A 19,380-nucleotide genomic window follows, 5' to 3' on the forward strand; every position below is an offset into this window, starting at 1 on the left:
TAGTAATGTCTTTACATTAATAGTGATGTATTGCTTGATTAGATTAAGATTTAAACATGGAAATGTTTCATGGAATTATTTAGAGGTTTTAAGATTTGATATTTTTCTTTTATCGAGAATGAAAGAAGATATTTTACTACATACCATCTGGTTTATTTCTCTGCATGCTGTGTTAAATTAATCACTGATGTATAATTCTAAAGAAAAGAACTCCTATCTCTGAATAAAAATAGTTTTTGCTTATTGGCAGGAAGGGTAAATAAAAAGAATGAGACAGGGTATTTTTCCAAGCAGGATCTAGTAGTTGTGGTTAGACCCCAGATTATTCTTTCTTCACATAGTGATCTAAAAAATGAAGAGTGGAAATACAGTAGGTAGTATCCCAGTCTTAGAGAGGAATCATGCCATAACATAATGAATCTTGTGCAGGCGACAGAGATGACAAAATCATTTGAGGCCTTTGAACATAAGAACCTAAGAAATTGCCATGCTGGGTCAGACCAAGGGTCCACAAGTCCAGCATCCTGTTTCCAACAGAGGCCAAAACCAGGCCACAAGAACCTGGCAATTACCCAAACACATGCATCAGGATGTAAAAGCATACATGCATGGTTGCTTGACCTGTTAGAGATTCCAGCCTGTCTATTACACAAAGGGGCGGATTTTAAAACCCCTGCGCGCCGGCGCGCCTATTTTGCATAGGCCGCCAGCGCGCGCAGAGCCCCGGGATGCGCGTAAGTCCCGGGGCTTCCTGTTGCGGGTGTGGCGGGGGGCGTGGTGGGATGACGCGGTGTTTCGGGGCGGCGACGTGGGCGTGGTTTCGGCCCGGGGGTGTTCTGGGGGCATGGCCACGGCCTCAGGAACAGCCCCCGGGACTGGACCACGGAGCGGGGCAGCCGGCCGACAGGCGTAATTTTGCCGACAAAGGTAAGGGGGGGGGGGTTTAGATGGGGCCGGGGGGGTAGGTTAGGTAGGGGAAGGGAGGGGAAGGTGGGGGGAGGGTGAAGGAAAGTTCCCTCCGAGGCCGCTCTGAAATCGGAGCGGCCTCGGAGGGAACAGGCAGCGCGCGCTGGGCTCGGCGCGCACAGGTTGCACAAATGTGCACCCCTTGCGCGCGCCAACCCCGGATTTTATAAGATACGCGCGGCTACACACATATCTTATAAAATCCAGCGTACTTTTGTTCGCGCTCGCGCAAGTATTTAAAATCTGCCCCAAAGTACCTTTATGCAGTAAAGGAATAAGAATGCCTTGGTCTGATAGTCAGATTGGATTGGCCCTGTAATCTGATCCTCCTGAGGTGACAAATACATGCTTACAGTTACTTGGAGAATTAACCATGAAGGACTTTTCCTGATGCTGCTATGATGGAATCCAAGCTTGCCTTCCTTAGGAATTGTAATGCAGAACATCCCTAGATTCCTAATTACACAATCGTATATAGTTACAAAACGTAACCTCGAACTAGCTGGAACCAGATCCTGTACCCTCTGAGATAGAAATTCTGGATGTGTTTTGGGGATATGTATAATCCCCTCTCAATCCCTGATGCAGGGGGGCCCACAGCAAAGTCCCAGGGCTGTCTCACGCTCCCAAACCACTATCACAGTCAAGCACTAAACCTTAACTCTGGGGGCCAGGCTTCTCTGGCAGGAAGGAGGTCTGAGCCTCTGGGGCCCTGGGGCGTTATAGTGGAGTAACCAGGCTGCACAGTCACTCTTTGCTCACTGCTCACAGTTACTCACTGCAGAGGGGTGGTTGATCCAAAAGAGCACACTTGAATGACGATTCACAGTCCAAGAGTGGTGTTCAACTCATAAAAAGGTTTACTTTAACTTAAAAAGTAATATCTGAGCTAAGATTCCAAAAATATAATCTTAGAAAAATACAATGGTGCCTCTTTTGTTAATCCTCCTTCTCTCAACTGTATCCTGGTCCAAAATGCTCTCCCCAGTAAGGGTAGGAAAGTTTTCCTCCACTGCCAGGGATGATGGAAGAAAATTTGCTAGCTTCAAAATTAGGGCCTGATTCACGAAGGCATTTCTTCCATTCTGAGTCTATGGGAAAAAGCCTTCGTGAATCAGGCTCTTAGAGAGAAACTGAATGGTTTCAATAAAACACTTTTCAAACTCTCAAAAGTCCAATCAGTGGAGTGCCTCAGGGATCTGTACTTGGACCGGTGCTTTTCAATATATATATAAATGATCTGGAAAGGAATACGACGAGTGAGATAATCAAATTTGCGGGCAATACAAAATTATTCAGAGTAGTTAAATCACAAGCAGATTGTGATAAGTTACAGGAGGACCTTGGAAGACTGGAAGATTGGGCATCCAAATAGCAGATGAAATTTAATGTGGACAAGTGCAAGGTGTTGCACATAGGAAAAAATAACCCATGCTGTAGTTACACGATGTTAGGTTCCATATTAGGAGCTACCACCCAGGAAAAAGATCTAGGCATCATAGTGGATAACACATTGAAATCGTTGGCTCAGTGTGCTGCAGCAGTCAAAAAAGCAAACAGAATGTTAGGAATTATTAAGAAGGGAATGGTTAATATAACAGAAAATGTCATAATGCCTCTATATCACTACATGGTGAGACCGCACCTTGAATACTGTGTACAAATCTGGTCACTGCATCTCAAAAAAGATATAGTTGCGATGGAGGGGATGGAACAGCTATGAGGAAAGGCTGAAGAGGTTAAGACTGTTCAGCTTGGAGAAGAGACGGCTGAGGGGGGATATGATAGAGGTCTTTAAGATCATGAGAGGTCTTGAACGAGTAGATGTGACTCGGTTATTTAGACTTTCAAATAATAGAAGGACTAGGGGGCATTCCATGAAGTTAGCAAGTAGCACATTTAAGACTAATCGGAGAAAATTCTTTTTCACTCAATGCACAATAAAGCTCTGGAATTTGTTGCCAGAGGATGTGGTTAGTGCAGTTAGTGTAGCTGGGTTCAAAAAAGGTTTGGATAAGTTCTTGGAGGAGAAGTCCATTAATGGCTATTAATCAAGTTTACTTAGGGAATAGCCACTGCTATTAATTGCATCAGTAGCATGGGATCTTCTTAGTGTTTGGGTAATTACCAGGTTCTTATGGCCTGGATTGGCCTCTATTGGAAACAGGATGCTGGGCTTGATGGACCCTTGGTCTGATCCAGTATGGCATGTTCTTATGTTCTTATGTGCTTTTTTTTTTTTTTATTTACTCTTTATTGAAATTATAACATTTTAACAATGACATAATTTTAGGAAAATAAAATAATCATATACCATATACATGAAACATGTATAAATCATGCAATTATAACTTTTTTTAGCCCACATCTAGAGATTGGAAGAAAAAAAACCTGATAGCAGTATTTCAACTTTCTTATTACAACCTATTTTCCCCCCTTTAAACTACATTTACCCGAGCTTCATTCTTATCCCTAAGAAATTGATCCAAGTGCATAGGATCTATGAACACAAATTTTTTATTCTGATAAGTTACTAAGCACTTACAAGGATATTTTAGAAAAAAACTAGCGCCTATATCTATAGCCTTTTGCTTATAGGAAAGAAATAGCTTCTGACGTGCCTGCGTGGCCTTGAAAACATCTGGAAAGATTTGGACTTTTTGTCCACAAAATATTAAATGTTTGTTTTGGAAATATTTATAAAAGACCAAATCTCTCTCATTTTTTAAAGAAAATGAAACCACCAAAGTGGCTCTAGAAACAATATTGTCAGTTGAATCTTCAAGGAATGTGGTGCCTGGACTCTCCAGGACATCCATTCCCCCTTCTTGCACTATAGTCTCTTTCCTGTTTGGGATATAATAGATTTTCGATAAAACAGGCAATTTATCTTCCTCAAAAGTTAAAATGTCACATATGTATTTCTTAAATAATTCCTTAGAGGAAAGTAGTAGCCAGGTTATAGGAAAATTAAGAAAACGTAAATTATTCACTCTTATTTCATTCTCTAACTGCTCAATCTGGCTATGGAGAAATAAATTGTCCTTAATAAAGGATGTACATACTGTTTGTAAAGAGCCAGACTGAGCGTTAAGTGTAGAAATAGAGGTCACAAAATTATTTAACCTGGTATCTTGTTCCACTAATTTATCTCTTGTTTGAGATGAAAAATTGTGAATTTGAGATATAGTGCTGGTCACCTTCTTATCTACCTGGGAGATTAGTCATAAATCTAACAACGAGACATTTTCTGGCTCTCTGCCTCCCTCCGCTGGCTCAGTCATAGCGGGTATTATAGATGGCAAAGGTACAGAGGATGAATATTTTACAACTGGCTCATTTTGGGAAGTTCCCATAATTTTCTCCCCCCCCCCCCCCTCCCAAGCCTCCCTCCTCAGAAAAAGAATGGAGGTTAGCATTAAGGGTATCAACAGTTGCCCCAGGAAGTGTCCCGCTGTCCATTTGCAAAACTGCTATAGGGGTGGTTGCGAAGGGCCGGGACTCAAAGATATCCCTGAGGGTGACCCATCCCCCATGGAGTCCTTCATGGATGGCTCACCCAAATGTAGAACATGGTCGACCATCGGCCCATACTTCATTGATGTGGAGAGTATAGGAGATGAGGTCCAGGTCTTAGATTTTCTTTTCTTCCCCATTTTTTCTCCCAGGGGCACACCCCTTTGGTGCGCGGCTACACGCCTGCGGCTGTGTGCCACTGAGCCCCAATCTTAAAGTTCTTCCGGGCTCCTCCCAGGACGTCAGGGCTCATGAGGGGGGCATTTCTCTCCCTCTCTCTCTCCTGTCGTCGGCACGGCAAGATGGCTTTTGCCTCTGGGATCCTCCTCCTCCCTGCTGCAGGTTTCGGCTTCCTCCCTATTCTTATGTTCTTATGTTCTTAATCTGTCTTCCACCTTTCTGTTAACTGAGTGCAAGTACAAAAAACAGGCTTCCAGCCCTTCCTTCTAGGGCGTCTTCCCTCTAAGTCAGGAACTGATCCAGAATAGCAAAAAAAAATTCTTTAGACTTCTCAAATCTTCTCAATACTTTTGATTCCAAAAATCTCCTTAAATGACTAGTCCTTGAGGACCTACTTATAACGCTCCTCTTCACAACACTCCCCTGTACTGTGAGATCCCAGATTGATCTCCCTTGAGCATGCTCAGCCACTATACAGGGACAAAAAACCATCCCATAAAGAGACTGGCCCAAAAACCAGGGTGGGCTCAGAATACGCAAAAAGCCCGCATAAAAAAATATCCCAAGATGACCATTGGGAAAAATACTTGTGCGGGCTTTAATCCCCACTACACATAAAATCGACTTTAATGAAGAGTTAGGTTATTTGTTAGACTTTGAAGACTTCCACGCTATTGAGCTTTGCTATGTAGATCAAAGATTACCATCATGATTCCCATGATCTGGACATTTTACAGATTGATTATTTTTGTATTCTTCTGTTTACACAGTACGTTATTTTGTTCTTTCTGAATAGAAAGTTTAGGGTCAGGACTCCCCCTGGGCAGAACCATTCTGCTTCTGTAACACTGCATTTGCAGGATTTAGTGGATGCTAAGCTGCTTTAGTTGTCATTTTATATGATTAATTTATTTAATAATATTTATTAATCACTTTCCAGAGAGATAAACTCACTCAAAGTGATTTACAAATCATTAGATAAATTACATTGTATACTGTAAAGTATACATTACAGTTTCTTAAAACAAAAAATACATATATGCCTTATGCATTCTTAGTCTTGTTACCTGAAGTATGTGAGCTTGCTCGTATGATATAATACACTTAGCTCATGCCAAGCACATTTTATTTTGATTTTTCACACAGCCACGTGTAAGTGAAATATATTCACTCTCATTTTTATTCATGCATAACTACTTTTATCACATGACCTTGTTGAGTATATTCATCAATAGTAGTTATTTTGTACTTACAGTATGTGCTTTATTCGTTTTGGCAGTGATGATAAGCAATGTGCGAGTTAACTTTTCCCAATGTAGGGGTTTTCATAACGTTTGTAACAAGAGTGGGTTACTTTGTTAAACCAGAAACTTAAAAACAATATCTGCCATATATAAAACTATTGTATATTTTATGCTGCTAGAATAAACTCGTATCTACCTGTAAAAGGTAGGGGCATTCTGCTCACTTTACATGCGCTTGAGATGCTCGTTATCTGATTTAAATAAATCGGAGGAATTGAGGGAAAGCACTTACAGATAGTTTAGTTTGCATGGAGAGGCTGTCTTATTAATGAAAGACACTGAGGGTTTGAACCAGGGGTCCCTAAACTTTTGAAAAAAAAGAGCTTTATTTAACCGTTCAGATCACTATGAAGGTTGAGGTGGTGGTCATGGTAGGGGGTGGAGGGGGCTGAGGTGTCACTCGGAGAATTTGTGAGCTGGGGGAGAGGTGATATGAATTGCTGAGGAAGGGCAAGAGGTAGGGAGCAGATGCCGGTGAAGGACAGAGGCAGGGGTTGGAAGTTGGCAATCCTGCTCCAGCCCCAGGGATCCCTGCCAGCTGTTTCCCCTTTCCCCTGCCTCTTCCCCCTGTTTCTCCTTTCCCCAGCATTTGAGACCTGCTCCCTGCCTTCTCCAGCATATGCGCCAGCAATAGGAAGAGGAGGGATGGGAGCACTTTCTCACGCTGATGTGGATTACTGGCACCACAAGCACTTCCTGCTTGCTGCTCTCATGATAGAGGTGTCCTTCAGAACTTAGCAGACATCAGCAGGGAGGAAGTGGCAATAGGAAGAGGAGGGATGGGAGCACTTTCTCACGCTGATGTGGATTACTGGCACCACAAGCACTTCCTGCTTGCTGCTCTCATGATAGAGGTGTCCTTCAGAACTTAGCAGACATCAGCAGGGAGGAAGTGGCAATAGGAAGAGGAGGGATGGGAGCACTTTCTCATGCTGATGTGGATTACTGGCACCACAAGCACTTCCTGCTTGCTGCTCTCATGATAGAGGTGTCCTTCAGAACTTAGCAGACATCAGCAGGGAGGAAGTGGCAATAGGAAGAGGAGGGATGGGAGCACTTTCACACGCTGATGTGGATTACTGGCACCACAAGCACTTCCTGCTTGCTGCTCTCATGATAGAGGTGTCCTTCAGAACTTAGCAGACATCAGCAGGGAGGAAGTGGCAATAGGAAGAGGAGGGATGGGAGCACTTTCTCACGCTGATGTGGATTACTGGCACCACAAGCACTTCCTGCTTGCTGCTCTCATGATAGAGGTGTCCTTCAGAACTTAGCAGACATCAGCAGGGAGGAAGTGGCAATAGGAAGAGGAGGGATGGGAGCACTTTCTCACTCTGATGTGGATTACCGGCACCACAAGCACTTCCTGCTTGCTGCTCTCATGATAGAGGTGTCCTTCAGAACTTAGCAGACATCAGCAGGGAGGAAGTGGCAATAGGAAGAGGAGGGATGGGAGCACTTTCTCACTCTGATGTGGATTACTGGCACCACAAGCACTTCCTGCTTGCTGCTCTCATGATAGAGGTGTCCTTCAGAACTTAGCAGACATCAGCAGGGAGGAAGTGGCAATAGGAAGAGGAGGGATGGGAGCACTTTCTCACGCTGATGTGGATTACTGGCACCACAAGCACTTCCTGCTTGCTGCTCTCATGATAGAGGTGTCCTTCAGAACTTAGCAGACATCAGCAGGGAGGAAGTGGCAATAGGAAGAGGAGGGATGGGAGCACTTTCTCACTCTGATGTGGATTACCGGCACCACAAGCACTTCCTGCTTGCTGCTCTCATGATAGAGGTGTCCTTCAGAACTTAGCAGACATCAGCAGGGAGGAAGTGGCAATAGGAAGAGGAGGGATGGGAGCACTTTCTCACTCTGATGTGGATTACTGGCACCACAAGCACTTCCTGCTTGCTGCTCTCATGATAGAGGTGTCCTTCAGAACTTAGCAGACATCAGCAGGGAGGAAGTGGCAATAGGAAGAGGAGGGATGGGAGCACTTTCTCACGCTGATGTGGATTACTGGCACCACAAGCACTTCCTGCTTGCTGCTCTCATGATAGAGGTGTCCTTCAGAACTTAGCAGACATCAGCAGGGAGGAAGTGGCAATAGGAAGAGGAGGGATGGGAGCACTTTCTCACGCTGATGTGGATTACCGGCACCACAAGCACTTCCTGCTTGCTGCTCTCATGATAGAGGTGTCCTTCAGAACTTAGCAGACATCAGCAGGGAGGAAGTGGCAATAGGAAGAGGAGGGATGGGAGCACTTTCTCACGCTGATGTGGATTACCGGCACCACAAGCACTTCCTGCTTGCTGCTCTCATGATAGAGGTGTCCTTCAGAACTTAGCAGACATCAGCAGGGAGGAAGTGGCAATAGGAAGAGGAGGGATGGGAGCACTTTCTCACGCTGATGTGGATTACCGGCACCACAAGCACTTCCTGCTTGCTGCTCTCATGATAGAGGTGTCCTTCAGAACTTAGCAGACATCAGCAGGGAGGAAGTGGCAATAGGAAGAGGAGGGATGGGAGCACTTTCTCACGCTGATGTGGATTACCGGCACCACAAGCACTTCCTGCTTGCTGCTCTCATGATAGAGGTGTCCTTCAGAACTTAGCAGACATCAGCAGGGAGGAAGTGGCAATAGGAAGAGGAGGGATGGGAGCACTTTCTCACGCTGATGTGGATTACCGGCACCACAAGCACTTCCTGCTTGCTGCTCTCATGATAGAGGTGTCCTTCAGAACTTAGCAGACATCAGCAGGGAGGAAGTGGCAACCCTTGCGTTTTGAAGATGCTTGTGGTGCTCGTAGTTAGTATCAGAATGGGTAGAAATGGTGGAATACACTCCTGCTGCACCTCCTGCTGCCACCAAAGCCCAGATAAGATTTGGCCACATGACGTAGTTTGGGGACCTCTGGTTTAAACAATAAAGATAAATTAATTCAACTGGTATTGTTCACTTTGCAAAAGGGAAGATCCAATCGCCCTTGCATGGATATCAAATGCCTTCCCTGAATTCATCAGCACACCTGTTCTATTAAGGAAGAAAGAAGGTTGAAATTCATTCAAAGAAAATTGTTATATAATATGTAGGGTACGTTGTGGGACATGCAGGAACTGAGACAGTTCCAACTTGTTAATTAAACTCTTAGATATATAATCTGGGTGGGATGCTAAAGATTAATGTTATTGATTGCTCGGTACTGGTGAGATTTTGACAGCTGCAAACCCGGAGACTTAATATATTCTGCATTTTGCTGAAGTCTGCTTTTTCAGTTCTGGTGTATGAATTTTCTGAGATTCTCTGACACTTCTCTCACATTCTTAATTTGAGTTTCTGGCATTTACAATTCATGCAGCTTTCATTTTGTTTGATTTCTAACATTTCAGTGCCTGGAATGTTACATTTTAAAAAATTATGTAAAGTTTGCATTATATCAAATAGAGTTCTGAAATTGTGTTTTCACCTTTCCCTAGGAGCAAAAAGGCATTTAAAATGAAAGCCTTGGATGCATATAAAGTTTTGGTGAAAGGCATTCATGAGTTGGACTTCCGTGGAAGTTGTGTTCCTTGTGAGCTGCTGCTGACTGGAGATAAATCATTCCCAGTGCTGGTGAACCCCAGAAACCAAGTCTTGATCGCTGCCTCTCAATATGAGCAAGGGCGAATGGTGGTGATCTCCCATGAGGGATACCTGAACAACCCCAAGTTTTTCTCGTTTCTCCAGAATGCAATCAGCTGGCTAAAACCCTCACCGGAGGCCTTGGTTGGCGTCCAGCAGAATTTTAGTTTCTTGCAGAAGACTCTTTCTAGTAATGGCAGCCGTACACAGTCAGATGCCAAGTTCTTGAACACCTTCGATGTGTACTGCATGGATGCGCACCATGACCTTCAGGCAGAGGAGTTGGTGATGTTCGTGAAGAGAGGTGGGGGGCTTCTTATAGGGGGCCAGGCCTGGAGCTGGGCCCAGGAGAATAGATCCATGAAAACTATTCTATCGTTTCCTGGAAATAAGATGACATCTGTTGCAGGAATCCATTTCACATCCAATTGTGCGGAGACTGGGGTTTTTCATGTTTCCAAAAAAATGCCTCCAATTCCACTGATGGTGAAGTGAGTATTTATCAGCTATTCCCTCAAATGTTGCATTTTATTTTGGAAGGTACAGAAAAAGGAAGTCGGCATTTATATCCATGCCCATGTCTAGTTAAAGATTTGCAAAGCTTTGTGTCACTAAGCAATTTGCTTTCAAACTTCCCAATGATACTAAATATAATAGGACATGGTTTCCTGCCAGTTTTAGGGAAGAGGAGGGGCAAAGACAGGGAGAGTAATTCTCAAACATCCCATGTAGGCTAAAATCTGTGGGTGCTTTTTACCCTCAACTTTTATTCAGAATTTTCTGCACATAAATCCACTTTGAAAATTAGTGGAGGTCTGCAGATCCCCTCTCCCCCCCACAGCGTGCACACACAGATTCACACCTGCTCTCAAGCAGCTGTAACTTTGTGCATGTGGATTTATTTATATGCACACTTGCAAAAATGTAAAGTATGCACAGAAATCTTGATTCTGCTCCAGCTCTATCCCCCCCCTCCCGAATGCCTATTTAACATTTGCATAAATGTATGCACAAAATCTTGTTCCATGCGTACTTTTGTGTGCATTTCTCTCAGGCTAGTTTGTGTGTGTGTGTATCAGCTAATTTGGGGGGTGGGGGATGTAGCCAGCTTGTATTTTATGTGTGTGAGGGGATGCAGCCAACTAGTGTGCGTGTGAGACTGGAGGGGGGTGGGGGGTGGAGATGCAGACAGCTTGTAAGAACATAAGAAATTGCCATACTGGGTCAGACCAAGGGTCCATCAAGCCCAGCATCCTGTTTCCAACAGAGGCCAATCCAGGCCATAAGAACCTGGCAAGTACCCAAACACTAAGTCTATTCCATGTAACCATTGCTAATGGCAGTGGCTATTCTCTAAGTGAACTTAATAGCAGGTAATGGACTTCTCCTCCAAGAACTTATCCAATCCTTTTTTAAACACAGCTACACTAACTGCACTAACCACATCCTCTGGCAACAAGTTCCAGAGTTTAATTGTGCGTTGAGTAAAAATGAGGTTTCTCCGATTAGTTTTAAATGTGCCACACGCTAACTTCATGGAGTGCCCCCTAGTACTTCTATTATCCGAAAGAGTAAATAACCGATTCACATCTACCCGTTCTAGACCTCTCATGATTTTAAATACCTCTATCATATCCCCCCTCAGTCGTCTCTTCTCCAAGCTGAAAAGTCCTAACCTCTTTAGTCTTTCCTCATAGGGGAGCTGTTCCATTCCCCTTCTCATTTTGGTTGCCCTTCTCTGTACCTTCTCCATCGCAACTATATCTTTTTTGAGATGCGGCGACCAGAATTGTATACAGTATTCAAGGTGCGGTCTCACCATGGAGCGATACAGAGGCATTATGACATTTTCAGTTTTATTCACCATTCCCTTTCTAATAATTCCCAACATTCTGTTTGCTTTTTTGACTGCCGCAGCACACTGAACCGACGATTTCAATGTGTTATCCACTATGACGCCTAGATCTCTTTCTTGGGTTGTAGCACCTAATATGGAACCTAACATTGTGTAACTATAGCATGGGTTATTTTTCCCTATATGCATCACCTTGCACTTATCCACATTAAATTTCATCTGCCATTTTGATGCCAAATTTTCCAGTCTCACAAGGTCTTCCTGTAATTTATCACAATCTGCTTGTGATTTAACTACTCTGAACAATTTTGATTCATCCTCCAGTCTTCAGGTACAATGGATGATTTTAATGATAGGTTACACATTTTTACTAATAGGTCTGAAATTCCATTTTTTAGTTCCTTCAGAACTCTGGGGTGTATACCATCCGGTCCAGGTGATTTACTACTCTTCAGTTTGTCAATCAGGTCTGCCACATCTTCTAGGTTCACCGTGATTTGATTCAGTCCATCTGAATCATTACCCATGAAAACCTTCTCCATTACGGGTTCCTCCCCAACATCCTCTTCAGTAAACACCAAAGCAAAGAAATCATTTAATCTTTCTGCGATGGCCTTATGTTCTCTAAGTGCCCCTTTAACCACTCAATCATCTAACGGTCCAACTGACTCCCTCACAGGCTTTCTGCTTCAGATATATTTTAAAATGTTTTTACTGTGAGTTTTTGCCTCTACTGCCAACTTCTTTTCAAATTCTCTCTTAGCCTGTCTTATCAATGTCTTACATTTAACTTGCCAATGTTTATGCTTTATCCTATTTTCTTCTGTTGGATCCTTCTTCCAATTTTTGAATGAAGATCTTTTGGCTAAAATAGCTTCTTTCACCTCCCCTTTTAACCATGCCGGTAATCGTTTTGCCTTCTTTCCACCTTTCTTAATGTGTGGAATACATCTGGACTGTGCTTCTAGGATGGTATTTTTTAACAATGACCAAGCCTCTTGCACATTTTTTACTTTTGTAGCTGCTCCTTTCAGTTTTTTTCTATTTTTCTCATTTTATCAAAGTTTCCCTTTTGAAAGTTTAGCACGAGAGCCTTGGATTTGCACACTGTTCCTCTTCCAGTCATTAATTCAAATTTGATCATATTATGATCACTATTGCCAAGCGGCCCCACCATCGTTACCTCTCTCTCACTAATAACACTCACCACATTATATTTTTTATGAAACTGTTACAGTAAATTAACGGCACCTGTTTAAGAGTTTAGAATTCCAGATACTGGATCTAACACATAGTTTTTGTGCCCTATTGTAAACCGTTGTGATGGCACCGCTCAACGACGGTATAGAAAAGGCTTTAAATAAATAAATAAATAAGTAAGTAAGTAAGTCTTGTGCTCCACTGAGAATTGGATCTAAAATTGCTCCCTCTCTCATTGGTTCCTGAACTAATTGCTCCATAAAGCTATCATTTATTCCATCCAGGAACGGTATCTCTCTAGCATGTCCCGATGACACATTTACCCAGTCAATATTGGGGTAATTGAAGTCTATTTTTCTTATTTGAAATGTGGCGATGCTATATATTCCTGATATTATTTCAAAGAGAATTTTTTATAAAGAATTAGGGACCATCATACCACCCGCTGTGCTTCCAAGTTAGAACTTGTATCTTTTGCACTTTATCGGTTCATCTTTAATCATCGGTCCAAATGAGTCCAACATCCAAACATGCAAATTTTGACTTTGTTTTTTAACTTTTTTTAACTTTTTATAAAAGATATGAAAGATATAACTTCCCTTCGGAGTCAGTAGTCCGACGCGCACGTTTCGCAACTCTGCTGCTTCAGAGACATACGCTTTTTGACTCTCCAATCCCGCAGTCTCATGCGTGTTACACACGGGACGGTAGATAATACTTATTCAATAGTACTTCTAATAGAATCGCCAAAAGTTACTATAACGGCTTGCTGGAAGGTCCACTGTTTCGGACCCGACGCCATTCCTCTGCGCAAATGCTTATTTGGCCAGATAAACTTTTGCGCGGAGGAATGGCGTCGGGTCCGAAATAAGTGGACCTTCCAGCAAGCCGTTATAGTAACTTTTGGCGATTCTATTAGAAGTACTATTGAAAAAGTATTATCTACCGTCCCTTGTGTAACACGCATGAGAGTGCGGGATTGGAGAGTCAAAAAGCGTATGTCTCTGAAGCAGCAGAGTTGCGAAACGTGCGCGTCGGACTACTGACTCCGAAGGGAAGTTATATCTTTCATATCTTTTATAAAAAGTTAAAAAAAGTTAAAAAACAAAGTCAAAATTTGCATGTTTGGATGTTGGACTCATTTGGACCGATGATTAAAGATGAACCGATAAAATGCAAAAGACACAAGTTCTAACTTGGAAGCACAGCGGGTGGTATGATGGTCCCTAATTCTTTAAAAAAATTCTCTTTGAAATAATATCAGCAATATATAGCATCGCAGCATTTCAAATAAGAAAAATATTTTGAATCACGTCGTTTGTTTTGATGTTACATTGATCATGGTTTTTTGAATTAAGAGATATTGTTTACATTTGGTAATTGAAGTCTCCCATTATTACTGCACTACCAATTTGGTTAGCTTCCCTAATTTCACTTAGCATTTCACTGTCAGTCTCACCATCTTGACCAGGTGGACGGTAGTATACCCCTATCACTATAGTCTTCCCTGACACACAAGGGATTTCTACCCATAAAGATTCAGTTTTGTATTTAGTCTCATGCAGGATGTTTATCCTGTTGGACTCTATGCCATCCCGGACATAAAGCACCACACCACCTCCCGGGTGCTCCTCTCTGTCATTGCGATATAATTTGTACCCCGGTATAGAACTGTCCCATTGGTTATCCTCTTTCCACCATGTCTCTGAGATGCCAATTAAGTCTATGTCATCATTTACTGCTAAATATGAAAAAGCACCCAAAACAATTTTTGGGGGAATCACACTATGTAATCTGATTCACATTCAAAAAACCCCCTTTTTTTAATTTTTTTACTAAGATGTTAAATCATTTAATAGCTCACAGTCTGTGAATCTTGTCAATAAACCTTGTTGAAGCAGGAGGTCAGCGGATCTATTGTCTGACCCGAACCAACCTCCCTGCTAAAAACTAAAAGAAAATTTTCTTTTAGTTTTTAGCAGGGAGGTTGGTTCGGGTCAGACAATAGATCCGCTGACCTCCTGCTTCAACAAGGTTTATTGACAAGATTCACAGACTGTGAGCTATTAAATGATTTAACATCTTAGTAAAAAAATTAAAAAAAGGGGGTTTTTTGAATGTGAATCATTTACTGCTATACATTCTAATTCTCCCATCTTACTTCTTAGACTTCTGGCATTAGCATACAGACATTTCAAAGTTTGTTTTTTGTTTGTATTTTCATTCTGCTTTTTAATTGATAGGGATAAGTTAGAATTTTTTAGCTCAGGTGAGTTTTTAGTTACAGGCACTTGGACTACTTTTCTTATTATTGGAACCTCACTGTCGGGATGCCCTAATTCTAATGCATCATTAGTATCCTTTGAAGATACCTCTCTCCGAACCATGCGCTGCTGAGCGACCGTCAGCTTTCCCCTTTGTTCTAGTTTAAAAGCTGCTCTATCTCCTTTTTAAAGGTTAGCGCCAGCAGTCTGGTTCCACCCTGGTTAAGGTGGAGCCCATCCCTTCGGAAGAGACTCCCCCTTCCCCAAAAGGTTCCCCATTTCCTTTAAAAATTCCCCCAAAAAGTGAGGTAAGAGATACAATAGAATGAAGTTGTGGAAAAGGAGATGGAAGAATCATAAAGCTAATAGCCCAAGTCACACTTCAACAAATAATGAAGCAGATATAGGAATTCACTAAAGTTTACTATAGAAGCTGCAACCTGTTTTGCTCTTCTGAGTGCTGCTAATCTGTAGTTACCTAATTAAACTTTAGTTTAGTTACCTAATGCAAGGTCGATTTCACCCAAAATCTTGGACTGCTAAGGACTCCGGTGGCCTGTTAGACTCCTCAGCAGGGAGGCTCTGGTGCTGTCCCTCTTTTGTTCTTTGTATGTCCTGTTTGTTACAACAAACTGAGCTACAGAGTCCTGGTATCCATATTTTGAAGTTCCAAGATAGGGCTGTCCCAGTTGAGCATGTGGGTGGTGTTAGACACTGAGGATTGGTTAATGCTTTACTGTCAGGCCATGACTGGGCAGAGTCTCACTGTTTAACCCTGATAGGCTGGAGTCTTGCTGGTGAGCCCTGAAAGACCAACTAAACTTTGGGGCAATCCATGGGGGGCCCTAGCCTGGTTGAGCTATTTGTGTTCCTGGAGCAACAGCTCTGTGGAGCTGATTTCTCCAGTAGAAGCATGAATCCCAGATTTAAAAACAAACCTGATTGAGCATTCCCAGGGGTCTTGATCCCTGTGTCCTCCAGAGCCAGATTGATCGGCCCTAGAAGGAAGTCCGTAGGTGTTTGAGCCTTAGAGACCCACTCAGAACAGCCCTTTTCTGGTCTCAGAGGGTAGAGCACCCTCTGAGACCAGAAAAGGGCTGTTGGAGAGGAGTGGGAGAGGAGGATATTATCCTCCTCTCCCACTATCCTGCCTTCCCTCTTTCTCTTCTCTTTCTCTTTCCTCCTTTTATTTTGTGCTTTTCGATTAAAAAAAAAAAAAAAGAGCAAGTGGAACTGCACAGCAGTCAAGCAGCTAATGGTAGTCCCACATTATCTCCCCGGAGGTGGTAAGTTTTTGATTGCTCTGGGAAAGAGACACAGGGAGGAGCTGAGATAACCTGAGATAACTCACATGCGATGCGAATGACCAAAAAAAAAAAAAAGATAGCATGCAGGGCCACAGATACACAGCCTATGGCACCAAATGTATGTATTTATTTATTTACTTGATTTTCTATACCGATGTTGGTATTTACCTTCACAACGGTTACAGTGTTTTTGTAACTAAAACAATAAAAAATACAATAAAAACTTTAAACAAATTAAACAAGTAAATATTATTAAAAAAACTCATGAAATTATATAAAAGAATCAAATCATAAAATTAATGTTAGAAAACTAGAGTAATAAATAATCACATTAAAACATAATCATTTAAAGCATAAAAACAATTAAAAGAAAGCATAAAAATATAAAAATACAAAAATTACTGGCTGACGTCTAATTGGAACGCTTGTGCAAAAAGCCACGTTTTTAGGGCTTTCTTAAATGCTTTCAAATCTTTCTAGAGCCTTAATTCCATGGGTAACGTATTCCAAAGACCTGGACCAGCTAATGAAACAGCTCTTTCCCTAACAGAGGTAAGTTTGGCAGTGGCAATAGAGGGAATTGTAAGAAGACCTTTACCTGCTGAGCGCAAGTTTCGTTGCGGAGCAGGGAAGTCCCACCATGGTGCATGTGAAATCATGCACAGCACCTTACAGGAGGAAGTTTAAACAATAGAAAACACATGGTTTATAAAATAAATGCTTGCCAAGCCTTGCTGACCCTTCTGTTCTTCCTGCTACCGCAACCCTTGGCCATCGATCATGGGAAGCATGGGGCCTCCACTCTTTTAGAGCACTTGGAGGGGAGGTCTCGCCACGAATACCTGAGATTTAGCGCCAGACCAATCACAAGCAGGTCTCAGCCTGAAGGACCCCCCCCCCCCTTTGGAGCTTTCTTCAGATAAGCATGCCTCCCAGCCCCTCTCCTGGAGACTGCAACTCGGCTTCCTAGGGCTGAGGGTTCTCTGGCCCCACAGGGTTTGCTCAGATTTTGTGGTTGTTGCATTTGATGGCTTGTGGACGGTCCACACAAGCCATTGCTCTTACCTTCATGGTTGCACGCTCCAGCCGGCTACCACTGTCCCCAACATGGCGGGATGCCGCCGATCCCTCTCACAGCAGGTTGCCGCCAGCTCCTCTCTCTGCTGCGCCCCTTAGCCGTGCACACGGCCCTCATCTGCACTGTTAAAGGGACCGGGTGGGAAAGTCTCCGCAGCCCATACTGATGACATCATTTCTTTTACCCTATATAAGGGTAGCTCTCCTGATGCACTTTGCCTCAGCAACAGGTCCAGCTACGAGAGTAGTGTGTGCTGCTTCTCTGTTTGTTCCAGTCTTCATCTCAGCTCGTTCCAGTCTTGTCTCAGTCTGTTCCCATCTTTATCTCAGCCCTGTCCGTCCCTCTTTCTCTTCCTTGGATGGATAACCAGTTTGACCTTTGCCTGGACTCTGGATATGCATGACTGCTTCCTGTCTCTGACCTGTGCCTGGACCCATGACCTATCGGACTGCTACCTGCCTATGACTTTAGCCTGACCATAGACCACCTCTCCTGTCATCAGCAGAGACCGTACCTAAGTCCTGCTGGCCCCAGCACCAATAGGGGAACGTGGGCTGTATAGGTGAAGGTCCTGTCCAATCTCTGCCTCTGTGCAGGTTCTCACCATCGGCAGGTGGACCCATGCAACAAATAGTTGTCAATTATGGTTAGCACCTCCTATCCATACCAACAACATGAGCTGCCCATGATCTTTCTTTTTCCTTTTTCCTGTATAGGCTCATTCAAAAAATGCCATTCCACTTAATTTCTGCAGTCCATTAAGTATTTCTGTTTTCCTCTGCAGTGTGGATTCTCAAATATGCTTGACCATTCCTCACTGGAGCCAGTCATGTTTGGGCACCCTTGTCATATCAATGAGATGTTCATGGCATCAGCATAAAAGCAAAAATGTTCAATGATCATATTATCTTCTACACAGTTGTGATGCAAACCACAAAAGCAGGGAAGTCTCACCATGGTGCACAGCACCTTACAGGAGGAAGTTTAAGCAATACAAAACACATGATATAGAGAACAGCACATATAAAATAAATGTATAAAGTGGTGTGGCAGGATTCCAAAATATTTTCCTAAAAGATAAGATAAGTATCATAGCCTAAACCCTTGTACTTAATTATGTACACCACACTTAGGAGGGTTCAGAAGAGTCCAGAATGTGGGTCAATTCAAAGAAAAGCCTTTCCCAAAGCTGGAAAAGCAGGATAATTCAAATCATCCATAACATTTTGATTGTGTATCCTACCAGTAAAAGGGTAACACCTCTAGTAGTAGAGAACGGGAAAGAATATTCATAGCAACACAGCAAAATAGTAAATGACAGATAAGGACCAAGGTAGCCCATCCAATCTACCCAGCAAGAAATTTAGGGCTGTAACTACTGCTCCGTGCAGGTAACCCTTGTGCCTTCTGTTTAGGGTTGTAAATATGGGGCAAGCACAGAGAATCTCTGAGGGGTAGTGTTGCGCTGGAGGCGAACCCTTGGCCTAGTGCACGATTGGTACGGCCCTCTGGTTGGACCCAGAGAGCGCTTGCCACCAGGAGGCGGAGCACACAAGGAGACCGAGGCGAGAAGAAAGTGTCCGAGTGAAGTGCAAGGGTTAGTGCCAGAGTTATCAGTCCAGGAGAAGTCAGCCAAAGTAGGGGCCAATACCAGAGTCAGTCCGAGCGTAGTCAAGGCTAGCGAGGGTTGGTTCCAGGTGGCAGGCAGGAGCATGGTCAGGCAGGCAGTGGTCAGTTCCAGGTGGCAGGCAAGAGAATGGTCAGGCAGGCAGAGGTCAGTACCAGAGGTCAGTTGAAAGAGGTACTACCTGAGAAGGATACAGGAGCACAAGGAGCCACTGGGAATGGAGAGACTCTGGAACAAGGAGACGCTGGAACCCATGGAGGCAAACTAGCACACAACAGTGTCGACCCGATTGCCAAGGCAGGGTTCAGGGGTTTGAGCCCTGCCTTATATACAGGCTCTGGTGATGTCATCGGAATGCGCCTCCCTCGGGTTTCTTGCACTACTCCCTTCAAAAGCATGGGCGTTGGCCCCGCGTGCGCCTAGGGGCGGGGCTGATCCAGCCGAAGACATGGAGCCCTGAC

At 43.4% G+C, this 19,380-nt stretch overlaps 1 protein-coding gene across 2 annotated transcripts in view; it reads left to right on the plus strand.

Annotated features, from left to right (window-relative positions):
* The window catches only part of LOC115088446 (TRPM8 channel-associated factor homolog), a 98,684-nt gene that overhangs the window by 11,355 nt on the left and 67,949 nt on the right, over positions 1 to 19,380 (plus strand). For both annotated transcript variants that reach the window (XM_029596728.1, XM_029596727.1), the window contains one exon: positions 9,444 to 10,079. In XM_029596728.1, the coding sequence (XP_029452588.1) occupies positions 9,463 to 10,079 (617 nt within the window). In that variant the 5' untranslated portion in view covers positions 9,444 to 9,462. The remainder of the gene's footprint in view (positions 1 to 9,443; positions 10,080 to 19,380) is intronic.

Source organism: Rhinatrema bivittatum, chromosome 3 (genome assembly GCF_901001135.1).
Source record: "Rhinatrema bivittatum chromosome 3, aRhiBiv1.1, whole genome shotgun sequence".
Lineage (NCBI taxonomy): Eukaryota > Metazoa > Chordata > Amphibia > Gymnophiona > Rhinatrematidae > Rhinatrema > Rhinatrema bivittatum.